This window comes from Glycine soja, chromosome 11, assembly GCF_004193775.1.
Source record: "Glycine soja cultivar W05 chromosome 11, ASM419377v2, whole genome shotgun sequence".
Taxonomy (NCBI): domain Eukaryota; kingdom Viridiplantae; phylum Streptophyta; class Magnoliopsida; order Fabales; family Fabaceae; genus Glycine; species Glycine soja.
In genome coordinates, this window is record NC_041012.1 from 8,108,385 (window position 1) to 8,120,972 (window position 12,588).

Consider the following 12,588-nt stretch of genomic DNA (forward strand, 5'->3'; position numbering starts at 1 on the left):
TAACTACTATTTAGAGGTTTATTCTTAAGTGTTTATGTATAAAAAAATCATCAAAAAAAATATATAGTGTTTATTCCAATCATATCTACACGACTACCTAGCTAATTGTAGGATGATAAATATTTTAATACACACTAAAAAATTTAATAATAAGAAAAAAATATTATCTATACACATGAATGCAAAACAACCTAGTACAACACTCATACTAAAAACTGGAAACATAGTCTAATTTAATGATACTCACACTAATTTTTATTTTCATTTAAGCAAAAAAAAAATAAAAAAAATAGCAACAACATAGTCTAAATTGTGGATAAGGTGTCATATATAACTCCATTGTGCTTGTTACAATACAGTATGATTGAAGCTCGCAAAAAAAATATATCATGATTGAAGCAATTAATATAGTCTATTTTATTATTCAATCCTTTATATACCAATACACAGCTAGATTGGAAGAAGGAGATAAATATTCTTGTTTTGATACAAATGAAGAAAACAGCAACAAAAAGCTAAGTAAAACTAAAATACAACTGCAAGGTCACGTAAGAAGACATCAAAAAATTGCAGAGGGTAAAGCATCAAAGAGTTGCATATTATTCTCTCGAGCACCTAACTAACACCTGCAATTAAGTTTATCCACAACATAATTGGTATGTCAAGATGTGTGCTTAACAATGATCATTCATCCTGCAAATATAATTACCAACGAAAGAGGAAAAAACGAAGAACAGGGATTGCCAAAGGATCATATTAAAAAATGGAAAAAAATAAAATATTTTCGTCTATGCTACATGACACTTCTTAATTGAAAACAAAGCAAAATAATTGGTTAATTGAAGAACTAACCCTCTCAGAATTCTACCAACATTTGGAGATCAAATACAGAAATTAAGTGATACAAAAATCGCCGGAAATTGAAAAGGCTTATACTAATTGGCAGTTGTGTTTATTAAAACTAAGTGATATATTTTTTTTTGGTAATAATCTAAGTGATATAAATTTGGTTGCTTATTTTTTAAAAAAAAAATAGGGAGTTTTAATTGAAAAAATTGGTAGATTTTTAAAAATTTAAAAATGGACAATTTTAATTAACAAGTTGGCAGATTCTTAAAATATAAAAATGAGTAATTTTAATTAACAAAGATCAATGCTATAATAACAATCGTTTCTCTTAAAAAAATTCGTTTGAAAATTTGGTTTATGTTAATTCTTAGATTTTTAAAATTCAAAATTGAAATTAATTATCTTTCTTATTCTCTTTTGTTAGACTTAAAAGCAAAGTCACACATTGAAGTTAAGAGATGGACCTAAATAAAAAAAGAAATAAATAGAAAATAATAACCTACTATAATAAAAAGGAAACACTAAATCAAATGCAAAAATAAAAAAGAATATGCTAATCAAAATTTAGCAAGACAACATCCAAATAATAAAAGAAGAAAATGAGAAAAATATACATGTACAGTATCCCTGATTATCTTATATAGCAAGTCAGCTTCCAATTAATCAGCACAAATCTTTAAGCAAACAAATTACACCATGTACCACAAAGGCTTTAGATGGACTTCTCTGCATGAAGAAACATAAACAATGGTCATTGGCAAAATAGCAATGGAAAAATGAAATTGTAAAATGAAAAAAAAATATTCAAAAATCAAACAAACAATAACCAATTGATTATTAGGTTTTGTGAGCCATTGAAGTAACCTACAATGAATTAAAAAAGGAATTAAGAAAGTTTGAAAATAAAAGCCTTTAAAAATGATATTACCTCACTGATTGAAAACCGCTGTATGCAATAGAAATATAAATGTTTAACATAATTATGAATTCGATGATATAAAATCCCTCAAATACGTACGCTTGAGAAAAACAAATTATATTGGACACTTCTAAGGCACGTGACTGAAGAATGCCTATGTTGCATCCTCACGTTCCACAATGATCGACGCCTTCAAAACTTGAAAATCTATGAAATATGATCGAACTCTTCGACTATATCAAAATCAAAATTTTTTAATAATAATAATTAATAAGGGTTTGTGGCTGGTGAATTTGAGGGATTGGGAGGCAAACCTTTCAATGATGGTCACTAGCAACATCATTTTGATGATGGCTTAGAGGATGGATTGTGTGAGCAAGCGTGGGAAGGTGCTTGTAAAAGGGAAAGAATAAACGAACGGTGTGAGGAAGCGGGTAGTTTTTTTCTTCTTCTCACGTAACAAATAAACAGAGTAGTACTGGGTGGTTGCACTACCAGTTGAGGACAAAAAGTTTGAAAAATTGTAGATAAAAGAAAATTATTTAATAAAAGGGTAACTAAAAAATATTAAGCATGAGAGTGAAGTTACTATAATAGTTGAAGGATAATTTAGTCCAACAAAATGTGTATATGAAAGCATGTTATTGCCTTTATATAATATATATATATATGTGTGTGTGGAGTTTGTTTTTATTTTACTTTTATATATATATTTTTAGTAATTATAAATTAAATATCATGTTACTTTTAAGTTGTTTTTTATTCCTAAGATGATGAAAGAAACAATAAAAAAAAATCTTAAGATGGTGAAGAGACAATGAAGATGGATGAAACTCCCATAATAGAGCTCCAGTGTCATAATTTTCTTAACATAGGTGCTACAAACCCCAAAAATCCATTTTAGATCAAACACACTTAATGCGCCTTTTATAGCTATGGAGAATACTCTTAAAAACACACTTCATGTGCCTTTTATAGCTATGGAGAATACTCTTAAAAAGTTATCGTGTGATACGTCACTTTTAAGCGTTGATTGCATCTCACTTAAACATGAAAATATGAGAAAGTCTTTCTAGCAACACCAATCGTGTTTAAGCGTAGGATAAATTATGCTCAAGTGTGATTAAAGATTTCCTCGAAGGCTGAATAACTCATGCTTAATTGAGAATGAGACTATGCTTAAGCGTGATTGGATGATGCTCTTTGAAATTCACGCTTAAGCATACTAGACAACTCACTTAAACACACCTTGCCTTCAAACTAGAGAGGCTTTGATGTCATCGCTTAAGCATAAATGAACCTGTGCTTAAGTGTGGCTTGGACTTCTGATCCCCCTTTTAGGCTTCTATTTCTCTCTTGAGTTGGATCCAATAACACTAAAACTTGTCAATCCTTGCTTTCTACATGAAATCAGCTAAAATTTAGGGAATTTCTATTCAACTAACTAATTACAAGTTATTTTAATTTATTATGAACTCGCAAACAAAAAGACTAACTAAAGTTTAAAAGTGTTGGAGTATTAAGATAATTGCCTAAATAATTGTCTCAAAAACTATTTCCTTAGGGCAACAATTATCATGTGCCCACCCATTTGTTGTCTTGTTTATTTTTTAAAAGACTTAAAATATGTTTTTCCTGCTTTAGATATATCCTTTTTTCATATTGTTACTTATTATATTTTATTTTATTTTGATACCTAACGATTTTTAATTTTTTTTAACCTTGGTATCCGATGTTAACATAACTTTATTAAGTGATGATGTGATTGATGAAATAACACGTAATTCTCATGAATTTTTACAGGATTTATGTTTTTATTTAAATAATTTGTTGATGAGGCTCATCTCACTACAAATTAATGCATATAACAATGGCTACAAGAATAAACAACAAATGTTTCCTAACAAATCCCTAAATTATTTATCAAAAGCAATTTTGCACAGAAATTAAATTATGATTAATCTGATTATGTTTAGGTAAGGTGGTAGGGCAGCTGCTAAATGCTAATGTTAATTAAGGTAAGAATTGTAGGATCAGCCTACAAAGGAAAAGATTAAAGGTTACCAATATCATGCTATAGTAGCATGTATAGTCGAATCATGTTTCACACGAGTGTATGATCTATATGCCAAAGTTAAGAGGGAAAATAATTCATCCATTTTAAAATATAAGTAATTTAAATTTATTTCATAAATATTAAGAAAAATAATTAATTTTTTGAATTTTATAAAAAAAATATTAGTGATTTTTTAATATATACTTTTATCTCTAATTAAATAGTACTTTTACTTATTTACTCCCACCACTTCTCCTAACTTCATTGTATCCTATGCTATACGTGAAAAAATAAGTTATTTTTGAAATTAATTAATGATCTAAATACATGAGTAAATATTAATGATTTGGAAAAAAATTCACAAAAATTAAAAAGACAGTTGGATTAATGTATAAAATATTGATTGGGGATAATTTTAGAAAAAAAAATATTTAATATAATAATGATTTTGTAAAATTAATTATATGTTAGAATATATTTTAAAACACTTATATTTTAGATTAGAATGGGAGAAAATATATATTAAGAAAGAAAAGGAAAAGGAAAAGGAAAGTTTTTTAAAATTTTATTTTGGAGGTAAGGGTTATTATTGGAACAAGAAACAGTGAAGAAGTGAGTTTGGCGAAAACAACGAAAAGAAAGGGAAGAAAAAGCAAAGCAAAGCAAAAAAGAAGAACCAAACACCACCCGCGCATTCAGCTTCGCACGAAAGTGAACGTATTTGGTGTTTTCTGATCTGAATCAATCTCTGTTCTTTCGTTCGTTATTCTTCCTTCGTCTTCCACATGGGTCGCCTTCTTCTCTTTCTCATTATTCTCAGCCTTGTCGCATTCTCTTTCCTCTCAGGTAATTTCAAAACCCACAATTTTTATTTTTAAAAACGCAAATTTAAAAATAAAATTCCTTTTTTTTAAACACTTGTGCGGTTTCTGAACTTGCAGACGTACAATCAGCATCGTTCAAGATTGTGAACAAGTGCCGCCACACGATATGGCCAGGATTACTCTCCGGCGCCACATCACCGCCGCTTCCCACCACTGGATTCACCCTCGAGAGCGGCAAATCAAGGATTGTAAAAATCCCGAAGTCTTGGTCGGGTCGGATATGGGCACGGACCCTCTGCGGCCAAGACTCTGACGGAAAATTCTCTTGCGCCACCGCCGACTGCGGCTCCGGCAAAGTACAGTGCGTTGGCGGGGCCAAACCTCCGGCGACATTGGCGGAATTCACTCTCAACGGTGCCGACGGGTTGGACTTCTACGACGTGAGTTTGGTCGACGGTTACAACCTTCCGATGCTGATCGTCGCCAAGGACGGAACCAGGGGCGGGTGCAGTGCCACCGGCTGCCTCGTCGACCTCAACGGCGGGTGTCCGGCGGAGCTGAGGGTGGCGCGTTCGAACGGCAGCCGCGGGAGCGTGGCGTGCCGGAGCGCGTGCGAGGCCTTCGGGGATCCTCGTTTTTGCTGCAGTGAGGCGTACTCGACGCCTGACATGTGTGGTCCTTCTCCTTATTCGTTGTTCTTCAAGCACGCTTGCCCACGCGCGTATAGCTACGCGTACGATGACAAGACCAGCACCTACACATGTGCCAATGCTAACTATTTGATTATTTTCTGCCCCTTCCCCTATACCAGGTACACGTACAATTACTCTTTCACCTTTATTCACCCATAATGTTTCTTTAGCTTCATTTCTGCATAAATAGTTGTAAATAAAGTAAGGGCAATTCCGTCTTTTGGTTGGAGCTCATTATTGGCATGGAATAGAAGTTTATTTCGGGTGGATGGACTTTTCTTTTTGTAGAGTGGGGTTAAGCAATGATGCACAGACGTATCCTTAGAAGTATATTATGTTCTGTCTTCTTTTTTTGTCGTTGAGCTGTCCATCTTAATTCTTATATATAAGAATGGGCGAGGCCAAGGGGCTTTTATGTGACTGGTGAAATATTAATTAATTAATTGATTACCATGAGCTAATAATTGGACTTATTTTGTTTTTTTTAATGAATAATTGTAACAGTGATGTTGAAATAAATCAAATAACATGCCACAAGTATAATAGTTTTCTATAAAAGCATTGATCATGCAACAGTGAACATATTTTTTTGGTATTGCATGCAAAATAATGCATTTTGATTATTTTTCCAATCACCCATTTGCTCCTTTGGGTTACGGAGAATGATTGGTTACTTCCATACAATGATTACCCGTCACAGGTCCAGATTATTTTGATGAGTTTGTATTATACTTTTGTGAATCCCCTTTCTCTGCTTTTTTTTTTTCTTTTTCCCGACTAAGTTAGAATAATTGTACTACTAGGTAAAGCAAATATTAAATGCTTTTATATTTTTAAGATAGTAAGTGCATTTATTTTTTCATTTAATATCTTCTTCAGTTAATAATATGGAGAAAGATTTGTAAGAGGATAAGTAACATCACTATAGGAAGTTATAGGAGAAATCTAGACTTCTACACATTACTAAGCTATTTCCCGAATTATTTTTTGAAATCTAACCTCTCAACTGCAGCAAATATAAATAAGAGATTTAATAATTTTATAGTATTATCTAATCACAAATAATAAAATATATGACTTTTAAGATAATTATTAAACATAACCTATCCGTGTATTACCCTTTTTTCTACATTGTGATTGGAGTAGTATTCTATTTCCATATTCCAATGAACCCACGTATTTATGTGCTTAAAAGTGAGCGTGCGTCCTTAATTAAAACATTTCTTACGAGTGAGGTTCTTAATTTCCACAAACTTTCCGCTTTCCAAACTTAGCTTTTCCTTTTGGCTTTTGGATTTTCCTTGGTGTTTTTGCTTTCATGGCCGACATCTCACCCTTAAATGGCGCAATAAGACAGAAACAGATGGACGATGTAGATTTTTCCATCTTTTTAAACATTCTTTTGTTGGTACATGTTGTCATCTTCTAGATTTTTTATTAGTAGTAGTTAATAACATATGCATGTATGTTGTGTGGTGTTGAGCAGCCAAAAACTGTTGGGAGTACGAAAAGATGGGGCACAGCTTCCTCTGGTAAATAAAACTATGATGTACTTATCAAGGCTACAATCAGGTGGTTCTTCACCATCAGGTCTGATTCAAACGCAGAGTATAATAGCTTATGTTGCCTCTATTTTTTTGGTGGCTTTCTTCCTCTTCTGCCCTTTTTAGCATCCTTTATGGATTATGTTTGCTTGGACACTTCAGGGTAGACACTTACACCAAAAATAGCTGCTTCTTAGTATAACCGTGTAAGCTTTTCATGCTGTCTCCCTTTGATCTTACTATTTTACATTAACCTATCGAATCGATGTTGTGCTGATTCTACTCTTCATGCAGGAGCTGAAAGATATCATATAGGAAACACTGTAAATCCTTTTTCTTTTTTTTGTTGTTGTTGTGTATATTGTCTTTTTTTGTTTCCCACATTAATACGTCAACACTGCTATAGTTAATCTCTGGCACTGGCATCCTTCAGTTCTTATTTTATTAACAGAGAGGCATTACCAATTTGCGAAGTATTCCGTAGACAAGATTTTGCTAGTTATGAGAGACAGATGGTAATGATTGGAGTAGTGTATACATGAGATAGGTTTATGAAGTGATGCTTCGTGCACAATTTTGGTTTTGATATGCTCAACTGTATGTAATGTTGCAGTGGCACCATATTAAATTTAGGTACGTAAATACTCAAATTAGCCTATTTTAAGCAACTCAAGTGATATGTGATTTGATTAAAAGATATTTATTACATCAGAAAAATAAAATAAATTGTATTTTTCAAAAAATTCATCTCATTTTATATGCTTGAAAGTTAAAAGCAGTTATAAGAAATGATTATAACAAAACTGCTAAATGTATGGTCTTTTTTTTTTGACAGAAAATTTATGGTCTTGTTAGGACTAAGGCTTACATGCAAATTTAGTATCCTTAGTTTTAATTGTTCATATTTAGCACTCGTAATTTATATAGATTGGATAATAAAGTTAGTTTACTTGCAAATTTACGTATATGGTTCGACCTAAAACTGGAAGGATACACGGCCTATCAATCTCGAGACGAGTAAGGCTTAAAAATCAAATAAGAATAACATAAATAACATATATTTCTGACTAAAACTTAGAGGAGAAAAAGTATTTATGTTGTTTGTTATTATTCAATCAATAAGGACAAGGAACCGGAAATGATAAATAGACAATACATTTGAATCCTACGTACCCACTGACATGGTCCAGGACTTCCAAGTTTCCATCAAAGACGTGTAACTTCTATTCTTGCTATCTGACAACCTCTAATGTCATGTCTAATTCCTTTAGTACTGATTCCAATCGGATTATGTATTGGAAAACCATGCGAGGAACCTATATTCAGGTTATTCCCGAGTAAAGTTGAAACACACAATTCTCATCCCTGAATTTTATTTTTATTTTTTTATGGTTCAAGTGTTATGAAATGAAGTCCTACGTCAACTCGGGGAAAAAAAAAGGTATATAAGGATTCATATGCCTACAATAATTCAATTCTTTTTGGTTGTGGATTTCAATTGCCCTCACCAAATTATAAGAATGGGCGCATATTGGGATTTTCTTCCTGCCCTGCATTTCTTAATACTGAGTGAGAAAAATAAAAAATATTTTTACATATTATCCCATACGGATGGGGTTTACGGATTGATAATTTTTATAATCCATATTATATTAAAATATGTTTTACAAAATAATTTAAAATTAATGGTTTGTGTAGGTTTCTAATTTGTGACTTTCATGTTATTGGTATAACACTTTAAACAACTGAACTAATCAATCAATTATGTTTAAAAAAACATTATTATATATAACACTAAAATTTCTAATCTATATTTAATACACATATAAGTTTGCATAATAAATTTTGTAACAATTAATTTTGATCTAATATGTTATTTCTTTTACATATGTAAATTTTAAATAAAAATCATATTATGTAAAAATCACATGTTTAAAATAAAAAAGGGTAAAGTTATAAATTTTTAAAATATATTAAGTGTAGAAGAAATTTAAATGGTGTAAGAAGAATAATCCGTGCATTGGAATGGGCTTACCACACAGGGACTGTATGCATGTTGATTAACATGGGCTATTGGCCTTGATAGTCATTGGAATACTTTTTTTTCTTGTGAAATTATGTTTGGTATTTGTTTTTGTTTTATTTTGTTGTTTTTACTTTGGAGAAACTAAAAAATTTAAGGTGTTAAAAATATCAGCCAGAAGAGAAAGCTAAACGACCAGGAAGCGGGCAACTACAATTCTACAAATTCCAAAACACACGTCTCCCCATACCCAAATTTAGCTTAAAATATAAAGGCAGAAATTCAACAAGTGCAGTTGTAAGGAGGCTATACTATGACTTGCATGGTTTGGATAAAATTTAACTTTAGAATATAATGGGTGGATAAAAAATAATCCATTTATGATTTATTAAAAATGCATTAAAAATTCAACCCTGTCAATTTAAATAAAACCATTGAATTAATTTGAGTAAAACCATTCGACTCATCAATTTCAAAAAATGCGAATAGATATTTATTTTATTTATTTTATTTATTTAAACGTGTGTTATATTTCAAATTCTTATTTTTAATAATTATAGTATATTGTTGTGTCGGTGGATCAGGATCACGTAGGGATTGGAAAGTAGCAGGGAAAAAAGAAACAAGCTTTAGTAATAAGAAGAAAAAGACCCATTCCATCCATTTTTTAATAGTCTAATGAATTAAGGAAAAACCAATTAATCATATTAACCATCCATTATTCACATTTCACAATAACTCAACCCATGCAATACATTTAAATATATTTTTTTAAAATGAATAAATTGGATTGAAGTATGAATGCATTGTTTAAATTAGACACATGAATCACTTTCCCAACTTTATTCAACATCGACAATCATTTGTAATAATTTTCATAAATCCCGAAACTTTAATAACCTTTTTATTGTTTACAAACTGTGCCCCCCATCAACTAATAAGCAATTTACACACTTCCAGCTTTCTTGATAAGATGTTTGGCTTGAATGTATTAACAGACAACGGATCGATGCTGCTTATTTCATATCATCTATCCGACACAAATATTCTTTGAAAAGAAAGTTAACTTTGCATATTTGCATAAGTTAAAATTGAGAACAAAGTGGGGACTCTTTTTAAATCTTGAACGTGAAAACTAATAACCATCACCTAACTTTATATATATATATATATATATATATATATATATATATATATATAATTATGCTGCTTATTTTTCTTTGTGGTCAAATGGGCCATAAATTCATTATGCTTTGTTTGGGAGAGGATGCTTAAATAGTTAAATACCCATAAAATAGTGATATAGTAGTAATAATAATAAGGACGAAAACAAATTAGTATTATAATTTCAGAATTTTTTCAAGAAGAAAAATAAATTATACTGTAACTTAAGTGAGAGATGTTAAAAAAATACCATGTTTCATTTTCAGTTGCAAAGAACTCCTTTTTGGATTGGGCAAGACGCAAGAGTCAAGAGTCAGAGAAAGGAAGGAGAAATTTAGCGGTGTATTTTTTTAATTTACATTTAGGGTTTATAATGTTTGAAAGTCAATATTCTGAGGTAACAATGGCGTCCCTGTGTGGCATAAAAAGAAGAGAAGAGAGACGATAATGGAATCCAACGCCTTTTCACATAATTGCTGTGCTGCCACTGCCACTCTGCTAGGTACCAACCACGATCCATACTAACAGTCAATGAATCAAATCTACGTGGCTGGAAACACGGTCCTACCTTTCCACTAGAAACTAGAAGGGTGGATACCTATATAGGCTTTTGAAAGTATCATGTCATCAAAATTTGATTTTTGATTTAATTATTCATTATAATTTTTAAATTTATTTTCTTTAATTCTTATGTGTAATAAATGGATTTTATTTTTTTACTTTGTGAATTTTATATTTTAATTCTCAAAAGGTTTTTATAATTAATTTTTTTAATTCTATTAATTAAATAATTTTAACACAAGAGCCTCTTGAGAATTAAAATATAAATTTAAAAATTAAAAAAATCACTTATTAACTATAAAAACTTAAAAAGATAAGATTAAAAACTATAAAAATTAAATGAATAATTAAACTAAAAATAAAAAATATAAGTTTAATTTTGAAATGTGTAGAAAATACTATAAATTAATTTTGTGTCATGAGACTGTAAAATTAATCTTGTAATAAGTTATAATATTTAAGTATTAATTCAAAGATAAGTTATATTTTTTTAGCATTGATATTAAGTTCTAAAAATTAAAAATTAATTTGTTATTAAATTATTGACAGAGTTAATTTGTAATATTTTTTTTACATTTAAAAATTAAATTTAAATTTAGTCTTTTAGAATCAATTTATCGACATTTGACACTTTCAATAACAAATTTAATGATTTATCCAAACTAGAAATGCAGTAGTAGTTAATATGAATGTTTACTGGATTGCTTGCACACATCGAAATCGTCTGACCTTAAATTCGAATAAATATGCTAAATATGTGGGTTAAATTAAAATCAAATTTAAGCAGAATGAATTTGAATTGACTTATATTAAGATATTTAAATATTAAACAAGTAAAATAACAATACAAACATTATATTATTATAATTATTCATTATTTACTCAGGGAATAACTAATTTAATATAAAATTGAGAAAATATTATCTGATAGATCTAGGACATAAACTTGATGCGTTCTTCATAAGTTTCAGGAAAAAATCATCAGGTACTTACTTTAAAGAATAAGCTAGTTCTCTCTACCAGCTTTTACATATTTCTAAAAACGTTACAGTGCTTGGTTTGGTTGATAGGAAATATATTTAAGATATGAATATTATTGTTAACAAGGGCAGGGGCAAGGTATGGATCTATTAGCATCCATCTCTCTCATTGCTCTCCTACTCCGAGGGAAGCGCGTGTGAGGCTTTTCGGAGCCCTGAGTACTGCTGCAGCGGCGCGTATGGCTCACCCGCCACGTGTAGGCCCTCCATTTACTCGGAGATGTTCAAGGCTGCTTGCCCTAGGTCGTATAGCTACGCATACGATGACGCTACGAGTACGTTTACGTGTTCCGGCGTCGATTATACCGTTACCTTCTGTCCTTCCTCTCCAAGGTTAACACTTACTAACCTATTCTCTCTCTCTCTCTTTCTTTTTGTCTTGTATTTTCCTTTCTTCATTTCATTCATTGCTCACTTCTGCTGAACTTACTACCTAACCTTTTTTCATATTAACGTGGTGCTGATTTTACTGATTGCAATGCTTTGATTTCTCTTTTATCCCTGCTCTTAAAAACGTATCTTTGAAAGTAATCTGCAATCACTTTTTCTTTTCTTTTCTTTTCTACAGATTATACTTTTATTTGATACTTATATAAATAATTTATTTCATATTAGTTTAACACTTCAACTTATTAACTCATTTTAGAGAAAGTAAATGTCATATCTTGTTTCTGAATAAAATCACAACCTAATTTTCTCTGCTGATTTGCTTTTATTCTAGTTTAATGTTTTTATTAATAGCAAATAAATATATTTTTGCTGATTTACTTTTATTTTAGTTTAATGTGGCGTAAACATCACGTAATGGCAAATAAATTTAATTTTAGTTTATCATGTACTAGTATAATTATACTTCTTTTCTTTTTGTAGGCAAACAAATGTTAAATTTTTTTTTAAGATATTTAATCTACTTATT

The 12,588-nt window shown here is 30.5% G+C and overlaps 1 protein-coding gene across 4 annotated transcripts; it reads left to right on the forward strand.

Annotated features, from left to right (window-relative positions):
• The first annotated feature begins 4,436 nt into the window (after positions 1 to 4,436).
• On the forward strand, positions 4,437 to 7,479 carry LOC114377325 (thaumatin-like protein 1b). 4 transcript variants are annotated; one of them, XM_028335788.1, is made up of 5 exons: positions 4,437 to 4,670; positions 4,766 to 5,459; positions 6,827 to 6,930; positions 7,047 to 7,090; positions 7,179 to 7,479. In XM_028335788.1, exons 1-4 carry the CDS (start codon positions 4,610 to 4,612, stop codon positions 7,049 to 7,051), a joined length of 864 nt encoding a protein of 287 aa, XP_028191589.1. In that variant the 5' UTR covers positions 4,437 to 4,609; the 3' UTR covers positions 7,052 to 7,090; positions 7,179 to 7,479. The 4 variants fall into 4 exon arrangements, 3 of the variants coding, with proteins under 3 accessions (XP_028191589.1, XP_028191588.1, XP_028191587.1); XM_028335787.1 differs by having other exon boundaries at positions 7,047 to 7,472; XR_003659061.1 differs by having other exon boundaries at positions 4,438 to 4,670; positions 6,827 to 7,090.
• Positions 7,480 to 12,588: the final 5,109 nt, after the last annotated feature.

Excerpts from the sequence above, each read along its gene's own strand:
- LOC114377325 (XM_028335786.1), top strand. The coding sequence starts at position 4,610 with ATGGGTCGCCTTCTTCTCTTTCTCATTATTCTCAGCCTTGTCGCATTC. Across the intron at positions 4,671-4,765 it reads CGCATTCTCTTTCCTCTCAG|ACGTACAATCAGCATCGTTC; the intron begins GTAATTTCAAAA and ends CTGAACTTGCAG. Across the intron at positions 5,460-6,826 it reads TGCCCCTTCCCCTATACCAG|CCAAAAACTGTTGGGAGTAC; the intron begins GTACACGTACAA and ends GGTGTTGAGCAG.